This window comes from Sminthopsis crassicaudata, chromosome 2, assembly GCF_048593235.1.
Source record: "Sminthopsis crassicaudata isolate SCR6 chromosome 2, ASM4859323v1, whole genome shotgun sequence".
Lineage (NCBI taxonomy): Eukaryota > Metazoa > Chordata > Mammalia > Dasyuromorphia > Dasyuridae > Sminthopsis > Sminthopsis crassicaudata.
This window is the reverse complement of record NC_133618.1, coordinates 253,415,319-253,442,853: the sequence shown is the minus strand read 5'-3', so window position 1 is coordinate 253,442,853 and position 27,535 is coordinate 253,415,319. Positions and strand designations below refer to the sequence as shown.

The 27,535-nt window shown below is 34.9% G+C and overlaps 1 protein-coding gene across 12 annotated transcripts; it reads left to right on the top strand.

Moving 5' to 3' along the window:
* The first annotated feature begins 1,157 nt into the window (after positions 1-1,157).
* On the top strand, positions 1,158-26,657 carry YTHDF1 (YTH N6-methyladenosine RNA binding protein F1). 12 transcript variants are annotated; one of them, XR_012486311.1, is made up of 8 exons: positions 1,302-1,387; positions 2,224-2,248; positions 3,605-3,684; positions 5,645-5,689; positions 9,671-9,796; positions 19,064-20,587; positions 21,706-21,822; positions 25,137-26,657. XR_012486311.1 is itself a non-coding variant. In XM_074288819.1 (7 exons), exons 1-7 carry the CDS (start codon positions 1,669-1,671, stop codon positions 25,161-25,163), a joined length of 1,827 nt encoding a protein of 608 aa, XP_074144920.1. In that variant the 5' UTR covers positions 1,418-1,668; the 3' UTR covers positions 25,164-26,657. The 12 variants fall into 12 exon arrangements, 3 of the variants coding, with proteins under 3 accessions (XP_074144920.1, XP_074144919.1, XP_074144921.1); XR_012486304.1 differs by lacking the exon at positions 1,302-1,387 and adding an exon at positions 1,417-1,695 and having other exon boundaries at positions 9,698-9,796; XR_012486303.1 differs by lacking the exon at positions 1,302-1,387 and adding an exon at positions 1,417-1,695.
* The last annotated feature ends 878 nt before the right edge of the window (positions 26,658-27,535 follow it).

Below are 27,535 nucleotides of genomic sequence, written 5' to 3'. Positions count from 1 at the left end.
TCAGATCCGATCTCTCCCCTTGGAATACAAAAGGGTGGTTTTGACCAGATCTTGTAAATCAAAGGTCAGTCCCAAAGGGGGTTGGAGACCAGAAAGGAATCTTAAAGGGGCTACACCTGCATCAGTAGGAGGGATTAGGGGGTGGAGTGAGCCAGCCGGAGTCACTTTGCAGGAGGTTGTGGAGAGCTCTGGGAGTTTTCCCCCATTCCTTCACTTCTCCCCCTAACGACCACGGCTGGGACTCCGGCTGATTCTGAGGCCTCCAGGGAGCTAGCCTCGACCTTACAGGGCCCTTGGAGGATAGGGCTTCTGCCTTTCTTTGCATTCCCCTGAGTCAGCACAACACCTGGGACATAAATGCTTAGAAAGGCAGCCTGCTGCGGCCTCCGGAGCACCTTGGGAGATGTGCACAAGCGGACACCCAGGGGATCAGCACTTCTGGCGCCGCTGGCTCTCCCAGTCCGGGGGTTGTAACGCTCAGAGTCCCTGTGCCTGCCAAGCAGACGGGCTCCCTTGTGGAGGGTAACCCCTCAAACCCAGGCAGTGGAGGCCTCCGGCACGGAGCCTGGGGCAGATACAGTGTGCTCCAACGCTTTGGTGCTAGGAGGGTTAAAGCCCGGCCAACACCAGTATCTGGATTTGGGGTGACTGGACGAGGGAGCGGGCGGACCGTTTTGTGCAATTCTGCCTCGTTTAATCCAATTCACAACCACCTGCTCCTTAAAATTAAAAAAAGGCCGTCTGAATAACTAGTGGAAACTAGACGCCCTGTACCATCAGCCGGTGCGCGAACTTGGTCAGTCACTTTTCCTGGGTCTCGGCTCCCCATTCTGCAAAATGACTGGCCTTGGGAGACCTTGCAGGGACCGGCTTCTCCAGAACGGGTCACAAGTCAGAGGCGAGCGCTCTCCTAGCACTTGGAGACACCTCTGGCGCCGGGGCCGGCACCTCCGCTCACCTCACCCAGGTAGCAAGCTCAGCAAATACAACCCCGCGTGACTTCCTGATTTCCCTCCTTCCTAGCCAAGCGCGAGAAAAATCTACAAGTAGTGAGTACAGTCCGTAGAGGCGGCAGCGCGCAGGCGCGCGGCACGTAGCGGGCCTCCGGTCGGTTCTCTTCCTTGCTCCTTTCCTTCCCCCCACCCCCACCTCCTTCCCGGCCGGGCCGGATGGTTTCCCGGCCTGCCCCGCGCAGGCGTTGACGTCCGCACAGCTTCGTCCCCGCCGCCGCTGCCGCCATTGGAGTCGGCGCTTCCTCAGTCCATCCCCATCTTGAGGCTCCGGTCGCTGCCGCCTCAGCCTTTTCTTCTCCTCTTCCTCGTCCTCCATTGCTGTTTTGCCCAGCTCTGGGCGCCTGCTGCTGGAGAAGAAGCCGCCCGGGCGGAGGGTGGGTGGGACAGGGTGGGGGGTCGGTGGGCAGGCGGGCGGCGAGGAGCGGGAAGTGACAGAGTCCCCCCACCCCACCCGGGCCGGAGCCGGAGTCTCGGCGCCACCCCCGCACCCCCCGGCGGGCCAGGCCCTCGGCGCCGTCCTGAGCCGCACAGCGCCGGCTCCGGCCCCACTCGACCCCCGGCGCCCCCACTCCGGGACCCGGGGCGAGCCCTTCCCCTCCCTTCTCCCCCTCCCCCTCCCCTCCCCTCCCCACCCCCTGGGCCTGGTTCATGAATTATGTCGGCCACCAGCGTAGACCCTCAGGTGAGTCCGGGGCATCGGGGGAGGCTGGGGTTACTCCGGGGTCCTCACCTCCGGACTGCGTATTTGGGGAGGGGGAGGGAGAACGACTCTGGGTGGTTACCCTCTCCTTTCCGCTCCTCATTCTCCCCCCCCCCCCCCAAGAGTCTGGACTGCTTTTCGGAGATCTTCCTGCCATTCCCGTTCTCCCCGCCTTCGATAATTCTCAGTCTTCTCCAGTTATGGAGAAGCTTTCAGGGGGGTGGGGGGAGGAAGAGAAAAAAAGTAAGTCTGACCTGCAAGTCCAGAGAAATTTCGCCCATGAGGCGCGCAAACTAAACACAGGTTTGGATTAATAATTGCGATGAGCAGTGAACACAGTACTTTCCATTGTTAAGCAACAAAAACACTCTTTTAAACCAGACGTTTATGACTTTGGGGTTTTTCTTTTAAACTTCTTACTGGATTTAAACGGATCCCTCCACAAGTAACTTTTTTTCTCCTTTTCTTGGGTTTTTTCTGTGTTTGGTCTCCTGGGCTATAACATTACAGAGAACAAAAGGACAAGATAATAAAGGTAAGGAAAGTTCTGAGAATTTGCATTTGGCTGTATAATAGTATAGGACGGAGGAGGAGCATGTGTGCAATAAAGACCATATGGAAAACACCTAGTGACCTACTAAAGAAACCAGTCTTTTTTATTTCCTTTAGATTTTAAGGATTGTTTTGGGTTGCATGCTGCTTGAGATTGTTAACTTGTTGAAGAAGATAAGTTTCCAAATGCAAATAATCCCATGAAAGGCATTGTGGAATACAGGAAAAAACATGGAGTGAAAGTCAGAAGAGGTGGCTTTTCATAGGAGCTTTTTCCCTGTGTGACCTTGGGCAAGTCATTAGGCCTCAGTTACCTCATTTGTAAAGAGTTTGAACCAACACCAAGGTTTAAATTTTCCTGATCCTGTGTTTTTCCCCATCATCATCATCATCTTCCTCTTTTTTTTTTTTTTTAATAAAGAAGTATGAGAGTTGCTACCAGACTAAATGGTCCCAGAATAGTTTTAAATGAATATTCCAGATTTCCACAGTAGAATTGTCATCTGAAAAGTCACTGCACTGATTTAATATGTGCTTTTCTGAAGACATTTAGTTTTCTGTGTGATCTTATATTTTTAAAATCTTTTAAGAGTAGTTGAAATCTGGTTTTTTTAAGTTATAAAACCAATAAGACATCTTCATATTTTCCCATAAGTCTGTTTTTACTGTAGTTTTATTGTGCTGATGTCATTATTTGCATTGTATATTCACTTTTCCAGATCAGAATCCTAAATGGGATTGGAACTCAATTATATGACTTTCAGAATTTTTTGTCATATAATTGTAGTTGTCTAAGATATGCATTACGAATTTTGGAAGTTATCTTAGATCATATTAGGAGGTAGTCTGAGCACATGTGAGCATTCATTAATTAAATACTTTGTGGTTTATTGGAATTGGGGGTAGATTGGGGAAAAATCCTGTGCCAAATGTGGTTTTGGGGAGGAAGCTTAAAAAAAACTAAGGATTCTGAAAAGTGGAGATGTGGAAGAGCATTCCAAGGATAGGAGAAACTAGAAAAGCCCAGACATGGGAAATGGAGCTAAGTGTTAGGAACTGCCAAGGAGACCAGTATAATTGGACCATATCCTTTATCTTTATATATGTTCTGAATATTTTATTTCTAGACTTCTTCCTCAAATTATAAAAATACATTATCTAAGGTAATTGAAAGTTCTTTAATATTATATCTAATATTAATAGTTATTCCATATTGGAAGCCATAGAATTATAAATAGAAATTAATGGGAAAAAGAACTTAACCATCTTTAGTTTGTATGTTGTAAAGTGATTATTGATGAAATTTTAAGGTGTAATATTTTGCAACTTCTTATTCTAGTACAAAATGGTTCGTTGCATCAGAAGGATACAGTACATGACAATGACTTTGAACCCTACCTTTCTGGACAGTCAAATCAGGTTAGTATGTTGTTAATGTGTTCTTTAAAAATTCATTTGTATCGAAAGTTATTTGCTGAATGATTGGGGGCTGTTTTTAAAAATTTCCTAAAGTCTTTTGAAGTGAAAGAAACCCTGAAAAAACCTTAAATCAATGGGTTAATTAGCCTTTTGACTCTTACAATATGCTTCTCTATTAAAAATATATATATATATATATATATATATATATATATATATATATATCACAAATGCAGTGAAGATGAAGGTCTTTATTTCAAGTAATCACATGGTAAAGTGGATTAGAGTGCTGGATCTGGAGTCAGAAGAACCTGGTTCAAGTGTCACCACTTAACCTGAATGACCTTAGATAAATCACTTAACATTTTTGAGCCCTGGTTTCCTCATCAGTATAGTGAAGGTGGGGAGAAAGGGGGAGTGGGCTAGTTTGGCTTCTAAGATCCCTTCCCTCTTTAAAGTCCTCTGGTTCTTTTTGATGGAACTGCTTCCTATGGAAGGATGAGGTAGAGGAGTCTGCTACTGGCTTTGAGAATTGTTATTTAATGTGGTGTTTGGCCACTGGAGCAAGCATAGCTTCAAAAGTTTTCAGAGCACTGGGTTTGAATTAAATGGCCTTGTCAAATCCTGCCTCTGCTGCTTCATCCTGTATAAGCTTGGCCCTTGTTTTCTTCATCTGTAAAATAAAAGATTTAGACCAAATGATCTCTGAGGTCCTTTGCAACCCTAAAAATCTAAGGACCTGTGACCTATGTTTAAGAATGTAAAAAAAGCCCCTATTTTAAAATTTTAAACTTGGGACATAATTACTTAAGAAGAATGCTCCTGTCCCTACCCCACATACTTTGACCTTCCACAGAGCACCCACTTCTGATGGCTTTTTTCCCTGGCTGTCTTGATGCTGGCTCTCTGCCAGGTGTTAAGTCAGGGACTAAGCTATTAATAGCCCCAGTAGGCTGAAAAGCCCCATGGAGATGAGCACAGGCCATCCAGAATTCCTCTGTTGTTTCTTGGTTAGTCTGATTCCTCCAGAGCTAACCAGACTGGGAGTAATCTAGCCTTCTGCCTCTGGGGTTAGCATGCCATGCCCTCTGCTTGAGAAGCCAGGATGACCGCCTCAAATCAGGATCATTGATTGGGAACAGAAAGAGGAGCCTCAGAAGTAATTTAGTCCAACCCCCTCATTTTATGATGAGGAAACTGAAGCCCTGGGAGTTTTAAGTAATTTTTCCCAAGGTCACATAATGCTAGGTGGTAGAACTGGGTTCTGTCCACTTTGTGTAGATCCAACATTCTTTTCTTCTTCACCATCTTTCCTCAGCTCAGTGATGAAAGATCCAATTTTCTTTAGCTTCAGGTTCATTTCAGACTGCAATAAAAGTCTATCCTCATTAACCATCATAATTATGTTTTACTTAGTTTTGGATTTCTCTACATAGCATTATGTTTTTCTCTGTTTTAGGCATTAAAGTTATCATTTGTTATTTTACATATATCTAATAATTCTAATTATATCATAAATTCATCAAGGGCAAAAACGTTTCAAGTATGATTTCTGAACACTTAGCACAGTGTTTTGCACATAGTGAGTGCTTTACAAATGTTTGAATAGTTGAATTTTTATATGTATGTTGAATATAGCAAATAAAAGTTTTAAAAAACTAACTGAACTGGCTACTTTAAAAGTTGGAATAGCTACCTTGGTCACAATTCTATATTGGTTCTGAGGTAATATAAAAAAATTTTGTACCATTGACTAGTAACATGACAATTTTGGATAATTTATTTGAAGTTTTAAAATTCTTAGTGAGATAGAATAAAATGAACAATAATAGAACATTTTCCAAATACCCTACTGATGTGGAAGTCATATTTATAAATGTTATTGGCTGCATGGAGGATGCTAGATTCTTGATGCTTGTAGAACTATAGAATATTACAGTGACAATTCATATTTCTATAGTACTTTCAGGTTTACCAAGCCATCTCCTTACTACAACTCTTTGAGGTAGGCAGCGTTCTTTTTATTGATCTTGATTTTGTAGATGAAGCAACAGGGTCAAAGAGGTGAAGGGACTTGCCCATGGTTATATAGCTAGTATTATATCTAGGATTCAGGTCCAGGGCCTTTTCCACTATAAATGAGATGGTGGAGGTAATGCTCATTTGCAATCCATATACATAAATATAAGTTATTCATATTATCATTGTACACCAGTCTAAGAACTGGTTGAAATCTCAGAGATCATCTGGTATACCCATCTATGACTCCCCCATCTACCAGTTTTTTAGACGATGAAGGAAGTTATGACGGAGAGGTTAATTTCCTTGCCCAAAATTACAGCATTGGAACCAGAAAGCCTTTTTATTTATCTTTTTTTTTTTTTTTTTAAACAATTGATTTTATCTATAAATTCTACATGGTTTCAATTCTGTTTAAAATCTTAAATTGTTATACTTGTCAGTTATTTGGGATATTACTTTTTGGTTTTGGATTCTAATTTTTCTGGAATAAGTAGTTACTATTTTTATAGTTTTTTTCCTTTCAAACAATCCTAAATTTTCAAATACTAATATGCTAATCCATTTTTTAATAATGATTTTGTTTGATCATGACAAATAATAATCTTGGCCAAACTAGATAACTTAAGATGGCTTGGATTTTATTCTAGGTATATTGCTCATAATATCCAGACCAGATGTATTAATGTTTACTATAAAATCTGAACAATTTAGGCAAAATAACAAAGCATACCTTTGTAAATTTTATAGAACATCATGTGCTTTAAAACACAAGGTGTTTTGTTTTTTGGCAAATTTCTCATTTTGTTGAAAGTTGAGTTGAGTTGGAATGGAATAAAATAAGGCATTAATCATTTACAAAATGGTCTTCAATGAACTTAAAATTTTTAGTTTTAAAGATTCTGTTCTCTCTGGTCTCTTACTGTCTTGTTTAATGCAATAAAATATAGTTAGTAATAATAGCTTAACTATCCTGAACCTCAGAGAATTATGGATAGCCATTTTTTCAACATGCTAAGGGCTTACCCCTTTGAGGATCCAGACATTTAAAAAAGTTTTGAAAAATTTTTTCTATTTAATACAATGTTTGTTAAATGTTTACTCTATGTGATTAATACAAGAAAGACAGTTATGGGTTAGAGAACTGGTTTTAGAATCAAAGACATGGATTCAAGTCTTATCTCTTAGCTGTGTAATCTTGGGCAAGTCAATTGACCTCTCTTTATGGCAGGAAACTTCAAGACACTAAATTGCAAAACTGGTACCAGTCTGTATTGGTGGAGGAAGTTCTTCACCTGGAGCTTCCTGCACCAGTGAAACCATAGATCCAGTTTTTTAAAAAAGTAAATAAGATACTATGCTGGTGTAAATGGTATTACATACTTTCCTACCTTCTTAGGGTATATCAACACACATTTTCTTGATCTTGGGATTGAAGTGGAGTATTATCATGTAAGCTAACTATACTGTTCCATAATGTCAGTCAATCAGTAAACCTGTATTGAGTGTCTACTATGTGCCAGGCACTTTACTAATAAGCTTTGTAGATACAACAAAAGTAAAAGACTTACTATCTAATGAGGAAACAAAATACAAACAAATATATATAAGACAAATAGGAAATAATTAACAGGGAAGACACTAGAATTAGGAGAGGTTGGGAAAGGCTTTCTTTAGATTCTGGAATTTTAGTTGGGACTTTAATGGAAGCCCCAAAAGTCAAGAGTTGGAGTTTAGGAAGGTGAGTATTCCAGGCATGGGGGGGGACAGTGAGTGAAAATGCTTGGAGTTGTGGGATAAATAGCAAAGAGGCTGGTGTCTCTGGATCAGAGTGATAGTGATCAAGGAATAAGGAAACTGGAAATCGGGTTAGGTTATAAAGGACTTTGAATGCCAAATAGCATTCTATATTTGCTTCAAGAGACAGTAGGAAGCCACTAGAATTTATTGAATGGTGGGGGAGACTTGATCAGATTTGCACTTTAGGTGCTGAATAGAGGGATGAATTAGAATAGGAAGAGAGTTGAGACAGGCTGACCTCGTCTAAGCATGAGGTAATAGGGGCCTGTATTGGAGTGGTGGTGGTTTCAGAGCAGGCAAGAAGGCTTTTTTAAGACATGTTGTAAAGGCAAAATTGATAGACCTACCAACAGCTCAGTTATGGGGGTGTGAAGTAGTGAGGAATCCAGCATGACTCCTAAGTTGTAAACCTAAAGGACTAGGACCTAGGAGGATGTAAACGGTATTTCATACTTTCCCTACCTTCTTAAGGTATATCAACACCCATTTTCTTGATCCTGGAATTGAAGTGAAGTATCATCATGTTAATTATCTATACTTTTCCATAATATCAGTTAATCAGTAAATCTTTATTGAGTGTCTACTATGTTCCAGGTGCTGTACTAATAAGCTTTGTAGATACAAGGTATATACAGTAGTAGTGGGGAATTTGGGAAGTAGAATGAAGGCTTAGGAGGAAAGATAATGAATTTTGCTTTGCACTTGTGGGGTTTAGGGTATTTTTGACAGCCAATTAGAGATGTCTGAAAGATAGTTGGAGATGCCATATTGAAGATTAACAGATGGATTGTGGTAGATGAATACGATGACATCCAGAAGTCCTTTTGAGTTGAATGGCCCAAGACTCCTATTTTTTCCTTTTTTCAATTTGTGTCCTTCATCTCAGTTTTTCTTGTCTCTTGCTTTGTTGTCGGTAATCACTTCTTGCTATGAGTATGCTTCTGTTAGTTCTTAGTGTGTAAATTAGAGGAAATAGATTTTGTGTATAGTGAGGGGGTTCTTATGTATAGAATAAATTATAGAGCAAGAACTTTTTTTTCCTCATTGATATTTCATTTTTCTAGATACACATATAGTTTCTAACATTTGTGTAAGACTTTGTGTTCCAGCTTTCTCCCTTCCTCTCTTACCTTCTCCCTCCCCAAGACAGCAAGCAATCTGATATAGGTTAAACAGTAACATTTATTTTAGCTGCATGGAAACTTCTTTTTACTTTTTTACTTGTTCTTATTTATGTTCTGAATAGATAAGAAACTAGGATCATAGAATTCAGAGCTGGAATGCTAGATCACATGGGAGCTCTATGGATCACATAGTACATTCAAATGTACTCCCTCTAGCTCTATTTTACCAGTGATGATGTTAAGGTCCAGAAAGGGGAAAAGATTTGTTCAGGGTTACATAGGTAGCAATGAACTGACCTGAGAACTTAAGTATTATCCACATCTAATGAATATTCTTTTTAGTATACCACACTTTCACTTTTACTTCCTACTCATTAGCTCTATGACTAGGCAAATCACAATTACTTCATTTTCTTATCTGTACAATGAAAATAATAGTTCAGCACTTCCTTTATAGCATTTATGAGAAAAGATATTTGTAGACCTTATAATACTATGTAAATGTGAGCTTTTTGTGTGCAATTTAATTTTATTTAAATAAATAACAAAGTTTTAGATTTTGTTCAGAATTTCACTCTCTATTATTGAAAATGTTTTAACCTTGTAAGAAACAACATAAGTGTTGTGAATTTGGGGATGGCAGAACATGATCATTAATAATAAGTGATTAAAACTGAATGTGTTTTGTTATGCTTTAAAATCTAATTTTATCATTCTGCAGGCAGTGTTGAGAGATTAGTTAACTGCAACCTAGCCAGAATAGATGTCTGGTAATATCGTTTGGTTTGGATTACTTTTTGAAATGGTACAAGTATATATACATTGTCAATTTTTAAAAACTTATTACCAAAAAAAAAAAAAATTTTAGTCTTTGACTATCTAATGATTTGGCCTATTCTGAATTCTCATAATTTGACAGATTTCCTGGTTCCAGAACTGGATTAAAATCTACTTCCAATAATTTTTAGAATTCAAATACTCAGAAGAATTGTGATTAGGAGAGAAACTAGACTTGTGTTTTAATCTGTTTGATAAACTCCCAGGTGAAGAGATGCTTTTTACCAATGCAGGATGACACCTTCTCTGCATCTTTTAGTCTTGAAGAATTGCCTAGAACATTGAGAAGTATAGTGACTTGCCCAGGGTCACATAGCCAGGATATTTCAGAGGTAGGACTTAGATCTTGCTAACTTTGAGATTATTTCTCTATTTATGATTATATATTGCCTTTCATCATATAAGTACAAAAAAGAATAGAACCAAATTTTTATTTTCCTTCTAAAAAAAGTGTGATTACTATTTTTCAGTTATGTCTAATCCTTTGAGGTGCGATTTGGGGTTTTCTTGGCAGATACTGGAGTGGTTTGCTATTTCCTTCCCCAGATTATTTTACAGATGAGGTGAATAGGTTTAAGTGACTTGTTCAGGATCATATAACTAGTAAGTGTTTGAGGCCAAAAGTTTTTCTGACTTTAGGCCTGACACATATCTACTTTACCACTTAGCTGTCTGTATTACTACTTAGTTCAAGGTTTTTAACGAAGTCATTTTAGAACAGGCTTTCTCAAATATTTTCTTTCTTAGATGTTTTGAAGAAAATGACCAGATAATATAATCATACAGGTGACTACTTACTGTGCCTTGTGTTTTTAAGATCATAGCTCTAAAACTAGAAAGGACTTGACAAGTTTTATCTATTCTAAACTCTATTCTATTCTCCTTTTTCTCCCCCCATTTTACATATAAAGAAACTGGGGCTTAGAGAGATTAAGTGACTTGTTCAGGTTACACAGAGGGTAATTAGAATTGGATGAAAAGATGTCATGTCTAATATTTGAATATAAAGAAAGTTAATATTTATATTAAGTCTTTTATCTTTTAACAAGTCATCTCTTCATGTCTGTTTTTCAAAGTTAAGTATAAAACAGGCAGTTGAGAAATGAAAGGAATGAGGATTAAAGAGGTAATTTGGTAGAAGTTAAGTAGTATAGCTGTTTAAAAATTATAGGATTTAGTTGTGGATGGGATATTATTTAGTACTAGACTAGACAACTAATATAACCCCTGCATTTTATAGGTGCAAGAAGCTGAGACCTAAAGCAAGGAAGTGATTTGTTCATTGTCACAGAAAATTAGGTTTTGAACCCAGGCCCTGACTATAGGCAAGAGTTGTTTACACCACATATAACATAATGATTTGAGGTAGCATTGTCAAATATATGTGTAATGAGTTTACCTGTGAATTTTTCAGTTAAGATTCTGATATGTAATCAAAATAGATTTGGCTTATTCTAAATTTTTGTTTAGAAAAATTAGATGACTGTTTCAGATTTTGGAATTGATATATCTGAGACAATTATATTAAGTAGGTTTTTTATCATTAAAGTAGCTAGAAGACAATTCAATTTCTAGGCTTACCTGTGTAATGCCTTTCTTAGTGAGTAGATAAATTTTTATCCATTTTTAATGCTATTAGAAGAGGTCCTTCATCTTAAGATTGAGAATTTCCCAATGGTGGTTTATACATAGCTGAAAGTAGAGTTTTTAACACATTAACTGAAGATTGCTTTAGGGATTTTATTTAACTTCTTGGAATAAAGACAAATAGATGTTTCTTTATTAGAATAAATTTTTTATTTTATTTTCTATATCCCTAGTAGAATATTTTTAAAAATAGGATTACTTATTGGTAAGTCTAGGGAATTCATTTGGAGCACCTATCTGGGAAACTTAAAATATTTCAGAGATTTAAACAGCTTAGTCTTGGTCATTTTTTGGTCTAGATTTCTTATAGTAATTTTTCAAAAATCGAAATTATCTTAAAGTATATAATATAGGTGAACATTAATATTAACAACATAATTGCTTAAAACCAGATGTGCAGTAATTTTTATTATTTTTGTTGGTACACAAATTTTCAAAGACAAAAAGGATATTGTGTTAAGAAACAACTGTGATGTGATATGTCAGAAACTGCTGTAACCACATTCTATTATTGACTTTTCTAATTCTGGAGAATAAATAAAAACTCAACAGAAAAAATAATTATTTAAAATTACCTATCAAATGAAGAAATTTTAATGATTTTCTTGACATGTGATACCTACCCATAGGGATTTTTTCTTAAGCTTTCTGTGAATTTAAGGTACTCTCTGACCTTGGAATCCCTGGCCATGAATTATTTTATAGGGAACAAAACCTCATCATTATGTTTGATGATTTTGCTATTTCTTTTAAGGAACTTATGAAAGTAATCAAACGCATGATACTTTCTAGTGTAATTTTAAAAGCTTTCTTAAATAATGTTCTTCCTTTTTCTTGAATCCCTCTTTTATTTCACTGTAATGTCTAAGTCATTTTATTGTTCATGAAACAATTTTTTATATAATTTTGGGTCTTGTTTCTCAGAAAAAAAGGATATAGAAAATAAAGATTTAAGTTCCATGACCTTTTTATATGATTAAATTTGCAGTGAATGTGGAAACACCCTTTCCTGCTTTTAGTTCTAGAACTAATTTTAACTTTTGAATTTCTATTTTTTGTAAGCCATTCTTTTTAAAATAACAAAAGTAAATTTTGTTTTACTATATTTTTTATATATATGTGTGTGTATATGTATATATATGTAAAACAAAATACTAATTGATGATTACTTAAATTTCCATTGTCTATTAGGAGTTTATAAACTTCTACAAAGAAGAAACTCCCTATTTTAGTTCTTAATTTACTTGGCTTTGCTGTTGGGAGGAACCTGTTAATATTTTCTATGTGAAAGAGGAAATTTCTCTCTCTCTCTCTCTCTCTCTCTCTCTCTCTCTCTCTCTCTCTCTCTCTCTCTCTCTCTTTTTTAATTTTATAATTATAAAAATTTTTTTTGGCAGTACATATGCATGAGTAATTTTTTTTTTTTTTTATAACATTATCCCTTGTATTCATTTTTCCAAATTTTCCCCTCCCTCTCCTAGATAACAGGCAATCCCATACATATTAAATGTGTTACAGTATAACCTAGGTACAATATATGTGTGTAAATCCAATTTTCTTATTGCACGTTAAGAATTGGGTTCCGAAGGTATAAGTAACCTGGGTAGAAAGACAGTAGTGCTAATAGTTTACATTCAATTCCCAGTGTTCCTTCTCTGGGTGTAGCTGTTTCTGTCCATCATTGATCAACTGGAAGTGAGTTGGATCTTCTTTATGTTGAAGATATCCACTTCCATCAGAATATATCTTCATACAGTATTATTGTTGAAGTGTATAGTGATCTTCTGGTTCTCCTCATTTCACTCAGCATCAGTTCATGCAAGTCTCTCCAAATCTCTCTGTATTCATCCTGCTGGTCATTTCTTACAGAACAATAATATTCCATAACATTCATATACCATAATTTGCCCAACCATTCTCCAATTGATGAACATCCATTCATCTTCCAGTTTCTAGCCACTACAAAAAGAGCTGCCACAAACATTTTGGCACATACAGGTCCCTTTCTCATCTTTAGTATTTCTTTGGGATATAAACCTAATAGTACCACTGCTGGATCAAAGGGTATGCATAGTTTGATAACTTTCTGGGCATAGTTCCAAATTGCTCTCCAGAATGGTTGGATTCTTTCACAACTCCACCAACAATGCATCAGTGTCCCACTTTTCCCACATCCCCTTCAACATTCATCATTATTTGTTCCTGTAATCTTAGCCAATCTGACAGGTGTGTAGTGGTATCTCAGAGTTGTCTTAATTTGCAGGAAATTACTCTCTTTAGGAAGACTTCTAGATCATTTTTAAGACTTTGATTCAATCCTAGAAACTGGGATTTTAATGTCTGATAACTACGGCTATTATTTGTTGGAGGTAATGCTTAAGCCAAAAGAATTTGTAGTTTTGGCTTTAAACTCTTACTACTCTTAATATATGTTCTCCAGGAATTGTTTTTCTTAATTGCTTTTTACGTAGAAATACGCCTTACTCTTTAAAAAAATTCTAATTTTATTTGTGTGAGTGTTCGTGCTGATTGAAGCTCTTGAATAACTGTGGCCAAGCCAATCACTCTTCTGATGTCAGCTTCTCTGACTTAGCAAAGGTAATCCTTAATGTTAATTTTTTTTCCTGATACCCTACTTGTTAGACCTGCTATGACTTGTGCATCAGTGCCATACCTTTGAGAATTCAGAGTTGCCTTCATGTCATAATAAGGCACTCCTATGTAGTACTTCTAAGGGACTCTTATTATTAAAATTGAAATAAATTTATAATTAATGCATTGAGGAAGGGCAGCTAGATGGTGCAGTGGATAGAGCACCAGCCCTGAAGTCAGGAGGACAAGTTCAGATCTGGTCTCAGACACTTAACACTTCCTAGTTATATGACCCTGGGCAAATCACTTAATCCCAATTGCCCAACCAAAAAAAAAAAAGAAAGAAAGAAGAGAAAGAAAAACTAATGCATTGAGGAAATACAGAGCTAATTTGTTATATGAAAAAATAAAAGTTGAACAGTTTTAATTTTGGGATAGAATTATAGAAATTTTTGATCCAGAAGAAACCTTATAGATGATTTTGTGTGTGCTGTGTATGTACACTTATATGCCAAATATATATAGACAAGGAAGGGAACAACAGACATGTAAACTAAAGGAAAGGAAAGGAGGCTTCACAGACGCCTATGTATGAGCACAGAATAAGAATGTTTGAGTTTGTAAGTATGTACATTAATGAACCACAAGATTGGTTCTTATAATGTGTTTTGTATGTTATTTTGCTGATTGACCCACACTAGCCTGGAAACCAATGAGTAAGTTGATATATGTGTAAAGGGAGGTGGTATATAGAGCTGGAAATTGTGTGTCTGTCTGTTCATCAAGAGATATGGTGAGTGAATGAAGGAAAAGAAGGTTTGCTTTTTTTTTTTTTTTTTTTTTTTCTTCATTATCTCTATTTGTTTTTGAGCTTCTTGCTGAAGACAGAAGTAAGATCTCCTAAATATAAGGACAGGAAAATAGTAATTTTTTTGCAGAGGGGCTGATTTAAGGACTGATGAGACAACCTCTTGTGGAAAAGTCATAGGTTAGCTAGATGGTACAGTGTGTAGAGTATAAACCCTGGAGTCAGGAGGACTTGAGTTCAAATCTAACTTCAAACACTTAACACTGTGTAGCTTTGTGAACCCCTCAGGGCAAGCCACTTCACCCCAATTGCCCAGCCAACATGTTTTGCTTTCATTAAGCTATTTGACTTCTCTGGATTTCACTTTCCTCATCTGAAAAAATGAGTGTGTTAAAATAGATTACCTCTAAAATCGCTTCCATTTTTAGATCTATGATTTTTTTTTTGTTTGTTTGCAGCACTTTTCAGTAAACTGCATCTCAACTTTCTTCAATATTGTAAATACATGTACAAAAGATAAAGAAGAAAAATATGTAAATGGAATCTTATCTTTTCCTCTTCTCCATCAAGAAGCATTCTATATGTGGAGATTAGAAAGAAGTAGACAGTGCCTGCCCATTAGGAGATTAGTCTAGTTCAGAAGATAGTCTGAGTCATTAAAAGATAACTGTCATATAAACTGAATCTTTAGAAGGGAATTTATATGTTAGGAAATTTTAGTACTTAAATTTTCAGAGTAATCTTTGTGGAAGAGGACTTATTTTATAATCACTCCACTTGATTTGTGTTTTTGATTTACTCAAAAGTGGAAACATTACCTGTATTGCTTTAGAGGCTGCTTTTTGTATAGGAAAATTGTATGTAGAATAAATACAAGATAAATGGGGGGGAGATCACAGTAGTTCTGGAAAATTTGTGGGTAGAAAGTGTCATCTTGAGTAGTTTTGAAAGAAACAAGGGCTACTAAGAGATGGAACTAAGATGAGAATGTGCATTCCAAATGTGGCAGACATCCAGTGCAAAGGCAAAAAGAAATAGGCAATGGAATATGTTGTACAAGGAATAGTAAGAAAGCCAATTTGGCTGACAATAGGAAAGCCATGTAATAAACTTTAGTAGGGTAGTTTAGGGTCAGGTTGTGAAAGATTTTAAAATCTAAATAGAGGAAGTTATATTTAATCCTAGTGACAACATGGAGGCATTAAATTTTACTGGGTTAGAAGAATTATGTGGTAAGGGTTGAATTTTAGGACATTCACTTCAATTGCCAATTGTAGATGATGGATTATAAGTGGGGGAAAACTTAAGGCAGAGAGACTAATTAATGCCTTTGTCCATGCAATGGATGATAAAGATCCATAATAAGATAGTGTATGTGTGAAGAGAGAGAAGAGGATAGTTAACATTCTACTTAAGCTTGTTTACATGTGTTTGTGTGTGTGTTGTGTGTGCTCGCATATCTATCCATCCACATTTGGCTGTCTTTAAGATGTTGGCTACTAACCTTAACCCTATTTAGTATTCTTGAAATTAATTTTTGATCTGTGGACTTTGATTGAGCAAAGAAAGATCTTTGTTAGGAGTTCAAAAGTAACAAAGATGAAGTTCAGTAATGATTTATAATGTTATAAAGACAGTTAAGGAATTTTGTCTGGAAGAAGCCCTAAATGGCTTCTCCAGCCTAACAATGGTTAGTGGAGTTTAGATTCTAAAAGATGGGCACATGGACTTAATAAAATTTCTATGAGGTAGAGAGATGGAAGGAATAAATAAAAAAAAAAATAACTTCACATAAAGAGTTTTTATTTAAATCCCTATTGTCAGAGATGAAAGATAGTGATTTAAGAAGTGGGGGGGGCGGTGGCGGAGTGTAGAGAAATTTCAACTATATTAAGTTAGTGGTTATGGTAAAAGTAATGGTGCATTATAGTGTTTATATGTGGTGTTTGCACATAGAGTTGGATTTGATTTGCAGTTCAGTCCAGTCAAGATTTAAATATATGTCACAAGCAGCTATTATTCTGAGACTTTAGTTTTGTTAAATTCAGTTACTATCTTTTCTTTGCTTCTAATCCACTCACTAAGTTTGTTAAGACTATTTTGTGGATTAGTTTCAGTCTTTGCCATTGCTACAAACAAGTCCCTTCTTCTATGCTGGTCACAGTTTATTACTGTTAATCAGGTTTTTAAAATGACCCTCCAGTTAGGAAAATGGGATTTAAAATTAAAAGAAATGTACAAGATCATCAATTCCATGTCCTTTTTTATTGGCTAGAAAAGAACCTTGGGCATATAGCAAAATGATTGCCATTGGTCACACAAGTACTAAAGTAGAAAGGATTTAAACTCAAATCCTTGACTTTTAGATCCAGTGTTCATTCTACTTTGCCATCCTGTCTTTCTTTACATTTCAAAATTGTGTATGAATATTCATCATTACAGTTGCATCTGAGAGTACATTGTATTGACATGTGTCTTAATCATGGAGTGAATTTGGCATTTGGAAGAGAACTTAATCTTGAAAGAACAGATCACAGTAGGAATGTAAAGGGTGTAGTTTTAGTAGAAAGAGGAAAAACTTGATTATCTTGGATTGTCTGGAGGAACTGGAGGATCTTATAAAGAATAAATGAGTCTACTCTTGGTCTCCTGTTAAGTAAAATCTCAATTTGCTTGTTGAGTAATGTCTAGGAAAAAGAAAATTAGTAAGAGTTTGTCTTGAAGCAGAATTGTAAAAATATTATTGATGCTTCTTATTTTTATTTTTGCATTCATTTGGATAAATATACTAACTCCTTCTTCCTCTCCCATTCTCTCCCTTATATTATAACAAAGATTGTTTTTAAATTCAGAAAACCCAGTTAACATATTGATTTTAGTCTGATAATCCCCTACCTCTTAAGAAAAAATGGTACATGTAATCATTTGTGATAAATTTAAAAAAAAAAAAACAACTGTATTTTCCATTCATTGTATGATAAGCCAGAATTTCTAAACCTAGCATGAAGGCAGAATGGAAGCCACTGATATGATTACTTAGGGTTTACCAAATATTAAATACCAAAATGGTGTGATAGACAGGTGGTGCAATGAATAGAATGTTAGGTGTGCTGGACCTGGAGTTAGAAGATCTGAGGTCAAATGTGACCTCAAGCACACACACTTACTAGCTGAGTGAATCTGAGCAAGTCACTTTACTTCTGTTTTCCTTAGTTTTCTTCATCTGTAAAATGGGGGTCATAATACAATCTACCTCCCAGGGTTGTTGTGAAAAACAAACGAGATAATATGTAACATTTAGCACAGTACCTGGCACATAGTTAAAGTGCTATATAAATATTAGCCATTAATAGTGGTTGGGATAAGAAGAAGAGATGGGATCATAACATCAGATTTTATAATGCCTGAGAAAGACTTAAGTTTCAAACAGATCCTTAAAATATGTTCAGATTCAGTAATTCTGGAAGGTTGATTTACTTGGATATGTGAAAGCTAATAAAATGGGTATGATCAATATTATGGGCCTTTGTAGAACATTTGAGTATCTGCTGTCTTTTCTCTTCCTTAGATTTGGAGGGAAAGGGAGAGGTGATAACAAAAAGAGGGATTACAAGAGTTTGCTGACCACAGAAACTTGGCCTAGTGGTCTGGCATAATAGGAATTGACCTGTTTCTTTTATAAAATAATAAAAAATTGCATGTTATAGACCTATATTATGCATAGTTTGCTCAATACTGTGTTCAATGCACTGTGTACATAGTGGCATATGACTACTAAATTGCAGTACTAGGACTCAAACAAAATAATCTAAGTAAGCCCTTTGTTCTTCCCACTGTATTTGTTGCCTTCCAGGCCAATATTATTTCTTTGATACTTTGATTCTTTGTCAAGTAATGCAAAACTATAATCATCTTCCTGGTTGATTTTAGCTTAGAAAGATGCCCTCAAAATATTCTAATTTTTGTTAATAAATTTTAAGGAATCCATCATGGATGAAACTCATTCTTTTTTGGAGCTATTTGCACTTAAGTATGTCCTATCTGAAGTAATGGATTCTGTAAATTTCACTGTTAAAGACTATAAAAAGATAGCCCTGGCTCCATCCTTGAAAGTTAAGGGCAAAAAGGATTTTAGTGTAGAGATGAAGTATGTTTTAAGTACATTTTGATGTAATTGGTTGAACTAAATAAAATATTTAATTTTAAAGTAAGGCATTATTTTTTAATATAGCTTAGCTGTAACTTAATTTAAAATAAATAATTATAAATGAAATTGCTTTGTACTTTGAGATTGATCTGAAATGTTTGAATTCTCAAATTTGCCTTAAAAATCTTGTCATTCTTAAATAAACCTTTAGTTTTTAATACGCCATTGATAGCTATTTTGATAATAAATTAGTAACCTTACCCAATATGAAGCTCTAGTTGATATGTGGTTTAAACGAAGTGTAGCATTCTAAAAAGGAAAATTAATCTCATAATTTTAAGAAATTCTTTATATTTTTATAAATACAGACCTAACTCTAAAAATAATTTTGATTTTCTTTAACAGAATAATAGCTATCCCTCAATGACTGATCCCTACCTTTCCAGTTACTATCCACCATCTATTGGATTTCCTTACTCACTCAGTGAAGCACCATGGTCTACTGGTGGTGATCCACCTATTCCATATCTCACCACCTATGGACAGCTTAGTAATGGCGACCATCATTTCATGCATGATGCTGTTTTTGGACAACCTGGGGGTCTGGGAAACAATATCTATCAACACAGGTTTAACTTTTTCCCAGAAAACCCTGCATTTTCAGCATGGGGAACAAGTGGATCCCAAGGACAACAGACTCAAAGTTCAGCTTATGGAAGCAGTTATAGTTACCCACCCAGTTCTTTGGGTGGTACTATTGTTGATGGACAGACAGGATTTCATAATGACACTTTAAACAAAGCACCTGGAATGAATAGCATTGAGCAGGGAATGGTTGGACTTAAGATTGGTGGAGATGTGACAACATCTGCAGTTAAAACAGTAGGATCTGTTAACAGTGCTGTAATGACTGGTGCTCTTTCTGGTAATGGTGGATCAAGTGTAAACTTACCAGTTTCAAAACCAACATCTTGGGCTGCCATTGCCAGCAAACCTGCAAAACCACAACCTAAAATGAAAGCAAAAAGTGGACCCATAATTGGAGGTGCTTTACCTCCACCACCTATAAAACATAATATGGACATTGGTACTTGGGACAATAAAGGGCCTGTGAGCAAGGCTCCCGCTCCCCAACAGATTCCATCACCTCAGTCTCTCCCACAGCCACAACAGCAGATTGTTCAGCCTATTCCAACTCAGCCTCCTCCTTTGGCCCAGACACAGTATCAGAACCCTCAGCAACCACCCCCAAATCGCTGGGTAGCCCCTCGAAACCGAAATGCAGCTTTTGGACAAAGTGGAGGAACCAGTAGCGATAGCAGCTCTACTGGAAATGCCCAAACTAATTCTGTTCCAAGTGGAGAATCACACCCTGTCCTTGAAAAACTGAAAGCTGCCCATAGTTATAACCCTAAAGAATTTGATTGGAACCTTAAAAATGGACGTGTGTTCATAATAAAGAGCTATTCTGAGGATGATATTCACCGTTCCATTAAATACTCCATTTGGTGTAGCACAGAACATGGAAACAAACGTTTGGACAGTGCTTTTCGCTCTATGAACAGTAAGGGTCCTGTTTATTTGCTCTTCAGTGTCAATGGTAGTGGACATTTTTGTGGAGTAGCAGAGATGAAGTCACCTGTAGACTATGGCACTAGTGCTGGTGTCTGGTCTCAGGACAAATGGAAGGGGAAATTTGATGTCAAGTGGATCTTTGTCAAGGATGTGCCCAACAACCAACTTCGACACATCAGACTGGAGAATAATGACAACAAACCAGTTACAAACTCCCGTGACACACAGGAGGTACCCTTAGAAAAAGCTAAACAAGTGCTTAAAATTATTTCCACTTACAAGCACACAACCTCCATCTTTGATGATTTTTCTCATTATGAAAAGCGCCAAGAAGAAGAAGAAGTAGTACGCAAGGTAAATTTGTATTTAATTTCTTAGTTTTCAGAAAAGATATAAATATGCCGTCTAAAGCGGGGAGAAGGATAGAAATGGAAATTATAATGTAATTGTTGGTATGAGTAATTCAGATTTGAGCACTATAATCTTGAAAATTACCAGGTTGGCCACAGGTGGAATTTTTTTTTTTTTTTTTTTTTTTTTTTTTACTGCCACAGCAACTCGACACCATTGAAGTTTTAGAGTGGTTGTGATCTGCATCAGTGGAGAGCATTTCCACACTGATGAAATTACAGATCTTTGAAGTATTAAAATACAAGTCATGAAAATAGAAAAGTCAAGGAAATGTTAGATATTGTAATGGCAAACTTAGAGTTGATGGTTCTCTTTGGTTTAATAATCATAGAAATCCAGTAGTTGACCTATTACTCTTCTAGTACAAAAGTACAAATAGGGAAAAAAAAAATCATGTGGTAGCTTAAGTTTTATGGAGAACTGCCTCCTAGGAATTTGCTAGACATTTTCACAAGACAGTAATTTATAAAACTAAGTTATTTCAGTTTGGATTTTTAGCCATTTTATTTCGAATGTTGAGAAAAATGATAATGTACTTTGCTTTTTAAGCATTTTGATTATAAATTTGAGGTTTTCTTGGGCTTGAATATAAGTATATGTGGGGAGATAGTGCCTTTTTTTTTTTTTTTTTTTTTTTTGATCCATGTCAAAGCAGATGAAGATTTTAAAACAGAATTTGAACTGGACTATTTTACTATTTAATGCCATAAGTAGACTTGCTCATGAGTAACAGATCGCTCTCATTTCTCCATTCCTTGGCTAATCATATTTATTTTAAATATTTCTTTTTTTTTTTTTCCTTGCAAAATTTTGGAATGGAATGTAAATTTGAATGGGAATTTTTATTTCCTTGTGTGGCCTTTATTTTTTCTATTGTTCTAATTTGAATAATAGTTAATTTTTTTTTTTAAACACTTCTCCATTCATCAATTAAGAGTTCTCATTTGTTCATCTACTTTTTAATCTAATTCATTTCCATTGTTATAAGGGAAACATGGGATTAAATGACTAAAATGATTGTGCTATGCAAAATAGCTTTAATATGTTTGAATAATTTTTAGGATAAGACTGCATGGATGATCAAAGCTGGGGTCCATGAGCAAGCAAAGTGACATGCTGGTGATGTAGTATAGTCATTCATGTGTGATTGTCTCCAATCTTCAGGCTTAATTTTTCAGGTATGGGCAGTCTACTAAAGGAAGTCCTATTAGATCAAGCTATCCCTGACATCAAGGATAACACATTTTTAAATTTTTATTTTAAGAAAAACATATATACAAGTTAAATAAAATTGATAGTTTCCTTTTTTTTTTTTTTTTTATATCTGAGTTGTTGAGTACTTGCAAGGTATTTGTGTTTATAGTAAAGAAATAATATGAAAAGGACAGTTTTTTTAAAATGAAATCCATTTAGTAGCTTCCATATCACTATTCCATTTGAAATAAAGTGTAGTTTGAAAGGGTGGAACTTAGCCTATATAGTCCCTTTCAACTCTTAATAGCTAACAACTGTAGCTCAAAAAGATGGTTATTATTGGTGCTATATGATACTCAAATCGGGAGACTTTATTATAATTTTTTAATTGAAGGAAAAGAGCTCTCATAATTTTATTTTAAAAAAAAATGGAAGCTGGGAGAGACTTTATGTAGACTACAAGTCAAAAATCATTTCATCCGTGTGTGACCTTGGCCAAGTCATTTAAAAGCTACATCTTAGTTTATTTCTGTTAAATGGCTCTGCTAATACTCTTACCTTTTCTAACCTGAAGATGTGAAATCTGATGAAATTGTGTAATTTTTTTTTTTTAATTCTTGTAGCTTTTCAGGTGAAAAGGTACTATACACGCACACACAGAAGTACATGCATATGTTACATATGTATGCTTGATATGAAAATAGTATGTATTTATGTAGTTTTTTAATGTTTACAAAGCTTAAAGTCTCAGAGAAGTTCAATTATTTCCTCATGATTTACACTTACTTTTGTTAAACCTGAAAATTTAGGTCAGCCTTTATTATTTATTTTAATAAACTGTCTCCTTTACTGCAGAAGTTAGCAATACCTTGTACTTCTAGTTGCTTCAGTGTGTCACAGAATGCAAACTAATTTTGATATTATCCTAATTAAGCACAATCAGTAAGGTAAATCTAATCATACTCTCCCCCTCAAATTATCGGTTCCACTGCCCTGTTAGAACAGATAAATAAGAATTACCTAATAAGCTTATTTTTCAAAAACTGCTTGTTAATATTCTCAGAAAGCTTAAATCAGGGTTTTTCATCTCAGAAACATTCAGCAATTTTACCACATGATATAAATATCTTTTGAACTTTTTAGAATGTATGTTGGAAATTAAGGCACTATATGTATATTTTAGATAACATAATCAGTTTAAAGATTTCATTTAGAACTGAGTTTGACATTTTTATGTTGGATTTAAATTTGGTTTGGTTTTCTAAAATTTTATCACTGAATTTCTAGTAAATTCATTCAAATACATTCTTAAATGTGGAGTAAGCAGAAGTGAAATAATTGAAGCAAGGAAAATTAATTCTCATTGTGGTTTTAAAATTTTGGTAGAATTTTTATTTAATTTTACCCACTGCATTCAAATGGTATTTGGAAGTACCCCATGTACTTGAGTTTTGGTTTTGCTTTAAAATTAATTTTGTGCCTTCTAATAATGATTTAAAAGTTTCAAAAATTTCAGTTTTGAGTGTTTGAAGGACACAGTTCATAAATTACATAGTGAACATAAATTTAAGGTTACTCTAAAATTATATGAAGCATTCAGCTCTAATGCTGTAAATCGAAGAAATTCAACTTTGAAATTATGTTTAAATCCTTAGTAAAGCCACCAGGTTCTAAATTTAACAAACAGTTACTTACCTGAAAAAACATCGTGTCTCTTGGATTATCTTCAATCATATTGGATTTAGGTTATTGAAAACTTGAGTGTTCAGCTCAATATAAAACTGAACCAAAAATTCGTCATTCACATGTTGACATAAACCAATCCAGAGCAGATGGGATCATCTTCATATAAATAAAAAGACTAATCTCAGGATAACAACTTTTTGACTGAAAACTGTATAAAGGCAAGGGCAAGAGAAAGTAAATTAAGAGTAAGCAGTTGATGAGTTCATTGTTGAATATTTAACAAAGTAAGGTTGAACAAACTATCTTCTTTTGTTAACTTCTATTTATAAAGAGGAGATGAAACTTAACTGCTTATTGCAATAATGATTTTGTGATGATTATTTGTGTTAAATGAATATGAGATATTAAAAATCATAAAATTTGAATGGGGCATTATGTAACAAAAAGGAAAAGCTATACATTGTCAACATGGAGGTTATTAATAATGGAAGGGAGAAAAAAGGAATTGTTTGCTTTGAAAGGAGCCATTGGTTTTATAAGAGGAAATGACTTTATTTCTCAGAGAAATGTAGCAGTAAGTAAAACATAATTATTTTGCTCTCATCATCTAGACTTGGTTAATTTTTTTCATTTTTTTTTTTTAAGAGGTGAAATTAGAGGAAATTAAAACCTTCGTACATATGTGAGCTATTACTTTATCCCAGTATAATAAATTCCAGATAAGGCAGAATAAAGAATATTTTCAATTAAATAATTGAAATTAACAGAAGACTTGTGTGTTGTTTAAATTAGATTTTAACAAGCTGTTTGGGGGTTTTTGTATATTTTAGGTACATAGAAATTAAAATTTAAGATTTTTTTCTGTTAGCATATGCTTTACATATCATGATTAGCAATTTCATTCTTGGAAATGGAAGTGTGCAAGAAATATTTTTTCTGAGTATTCATAAATTTATTTTTGGAATTGAATTTTTATTCATTTGCTTAATTCTGTGCAGAACATGCTAAGCAAAAATTAAGATTGTTTCTAGACTACCCCAAAACTCACTCGTTATACTTTGACAATAAAATTGTCCCTGTTCAAAGAGAATGTAAATTGGCATTCTCTTTATAATGGAAGTAAACTGAATAAAGTGAGAGTGGATATATGTTGAATGGAAATGTTAATTTCTCTGCAGCATTAGCAGCTCTTATGGGTACAAATAATCTTAGTGTTTTTCCCATGCAAAATGCCACTCATTTAATCAGATAATTCAGGTTAAAAGCTTGATTATTTAAGTAAATAACTATTTTAACTGGAAATATTACATATTTCTGCTTATAGAAAGAGCTTTTGATGGGAGCAAACTAAAAGGAAACAGTTTGTTTAACTGAAAAACTAATCTGATTTGACCAATATCGCTACTTTTAACTTGGCTTTAAATGCAGTTTTATAGCTTGATACATTGAGAATCTGTAATTTTAGGCATGCATTGGGTAAAAACTTTGATAATATGGTAGGTAAATTTTGTCATGATGGGTGAACTTTATCTTTTACCTTTTTAAAAGACCTATAAAGTATATGTAAATAATATATAATGTGTTTAACCTTCATTTATTTTCTTTTTTATAGGAACGACAGAATCGAAACAAACAATAAGAATAAAGATAAACTAGAACTGTTCACAAACTCAGCAACGAAAAACAACTAAAACATGCTGGTGCTGAATCTAGGCATCAGGATTGACTAAAGCTTTCAGCTCCAGTGCATCTTCTCATGCAGGGGAAATTAAGTTGTTGCATCTTTAATTACTTTGTAGCTTTTTTTTTTTTTTTTTTTTTTTTTTTTTTTTTGCCCAGATGAATTTGCATTAATTTGTATTTTTTCTATGTAAAATGCTCTTAGATCCCATTAATAAAGTTGTATTTTTCTAAGTCAGCCATTAATAATCAGACTGACCTAATGAACTATTAGACAAACATCCTTTGCAAAACAAAAAAAAAAAAAAAAAGATGGGCCTAATGCTTCCCAAAGATTTTTTTTTTTTTTTTTTTTTTTTTTTAGTTTTGGCAAAAATTATGTTCCTTTTCTTATATTTACAGTAATTTTATATGTCTATAAATATGAGCCTTCGTATACTCTCCCCTTTTACAGTTTTATGACAGACAAGAAACTATGCGTTGTTTTGTCATGTAAAACATTCTATTAAAATACTTTCTCTTAAAAATACTGAAATCAAAAGGTAAATCAGATCACTTGTGCAGATGTTATGCCATTTATTTTGTCTGTGATTATACTTCTAAAAAGTCAGGATTGTCAGTTTGATTTTTCTACTTAATGGGGGAAAATTAAATTTTAAGTTTTCACATGCTATGGGAAACGGTTTAGATTTCTTTAACACAAAAGAATCCCTTTCAGGTTCTGTTAACCAGAGCTTTTTGAGTGCATTTGTTATACCATATCCTGCAGAGAATATTACTTTCTCTCAGCCATAATTGCTTTATTGTTTATATATAGCTTAATATAATGATGTGATGCTATCAACCTGCAGGGTTTTTAAAAATGTGTTTTAAACCTGGTCCAGCTTTCAGGTATTCTTAGTTTATTGCAGACATTTAAAAATTTTTCCCCTTATTCCTTACTCGAAAATCCTAATGCCATTTTAAGTTTTTATACCAATAATGCTGAGCTTTAACGTAGGAACTAATAGAATGGAAAGTATGATGGATTATGCCTCAAATGTTTAAAATTGACAGTGTATATGTCTAATTTTCTTTCTGTTGGATGAGTAAAAGAAAAACTTTTAAAAACTCAATTTGCTGTCATGTTTTTGTGGAATGAGGGAACCATTGAAGAACTATCCACCAAATGGAATTGGAATTAAGCATGAAAATGATGCTCATGCCTGTTGCTTTAGCCCACTGCACGTGTTTATTGTAGAGGATCTTTACTACCTTAGAAAGCAAATATCTTCTGAAAATATTTACTCCAAAAGATCCTCTAAGTTAAAGTTTAAACTGTATGATTTAGACTTGTATTTAGACCATATAACTTGTCTCTAAACTATTACTGCCTGTATGGAGTAATGGACATCAGATTAACTTTTTTCCTCTAGGAGAATACAAGCCTTAATAAACAATACCTATTTAGCAAGTTTGATGTCATTTCATTTTCTTTTTCCCCTTGAATAGGGCAATATTTTACAATTCAAATCCCAGAGCTAATTAGTGATATCATTATTTCAAGAAATATTCCTTTATATTTCAGTGATCCTTAATTCTCCATCAATACTTTTTCCTGGATAATGATCTTAAGAAAATATGTTAACTAGTTATAATGCATGAGTTCTTCAGAGAAATTAATGTGCTTTCTTTTGATTATTCTGTGTATTTAAACTTTTGAAAGAAAGTCCTAATAAAGTGCTCCATGGAATTCATAATTTTTACTATGCATCCAAATAGTCAACTTTTTAAAATATTTATCCTTGGAGTAGAGGACAAAATTGTTTTTGCCTTTCTAGTACTTAGCATCTAGTGCCTAGCACACAATAAACCCGTACTCTTATCAACGAAGATTATTGGAGTTTGAATAGTGGGTGACAGTCATACTTGCATTTTAGGAATGACTTTTGTATCTATATAGAGGATTATTGGTGTGAAATGAGTCAGAAAGTTGGCTTTTGGAATTATTCAGGTGAAAGGTGACAAGACCCGAATGTGGGTAACTTGAAAGGATAAGTCCTTCAACAGAAATAACATTTTTAGATGAGAGATGAAATAAAACCACCACATGTGAACAAAAGAATCTGTCAAATTAGTAATATGCTTTAGTACGTAAAATAATTGATATATTCCTTTTTTCCCCTGCAGTATGCTTCAAGTGAATTTTTGCTTACTTCCAGTGATTTTGAATGAAATATCAAATGCTTTGTTTGTGCAAAGCACTGCTAAACCCTGGAGTTACAAATAGAAAAGGAAGTTAGTCCCTGCTCTCAACTATCTAATGGGAAACTCCACACATGGAAGATTTCA

Coding starts and splice junctions, on each gene's coding strand:
- YTHDF1 (XM_074288818.1), top strand. CDS start 1,669: ATGTCGGCCACCAGCGTAGACCCTCAG. Junction 5,690..9,670: donor CCTTACTACAACTCTTTGAG/GTAGGCAGCGTT, acceptor ATAAACTCCCAG/GTGAAGAGATGCTTTTTACC. Junction 9,797..19,063: donor ATAGCCAGGATATTTCAGAG/GTAGGACTTAGA, acceptor TTTCTTTAACAG/AATAATAGCTATCCCTCAAT.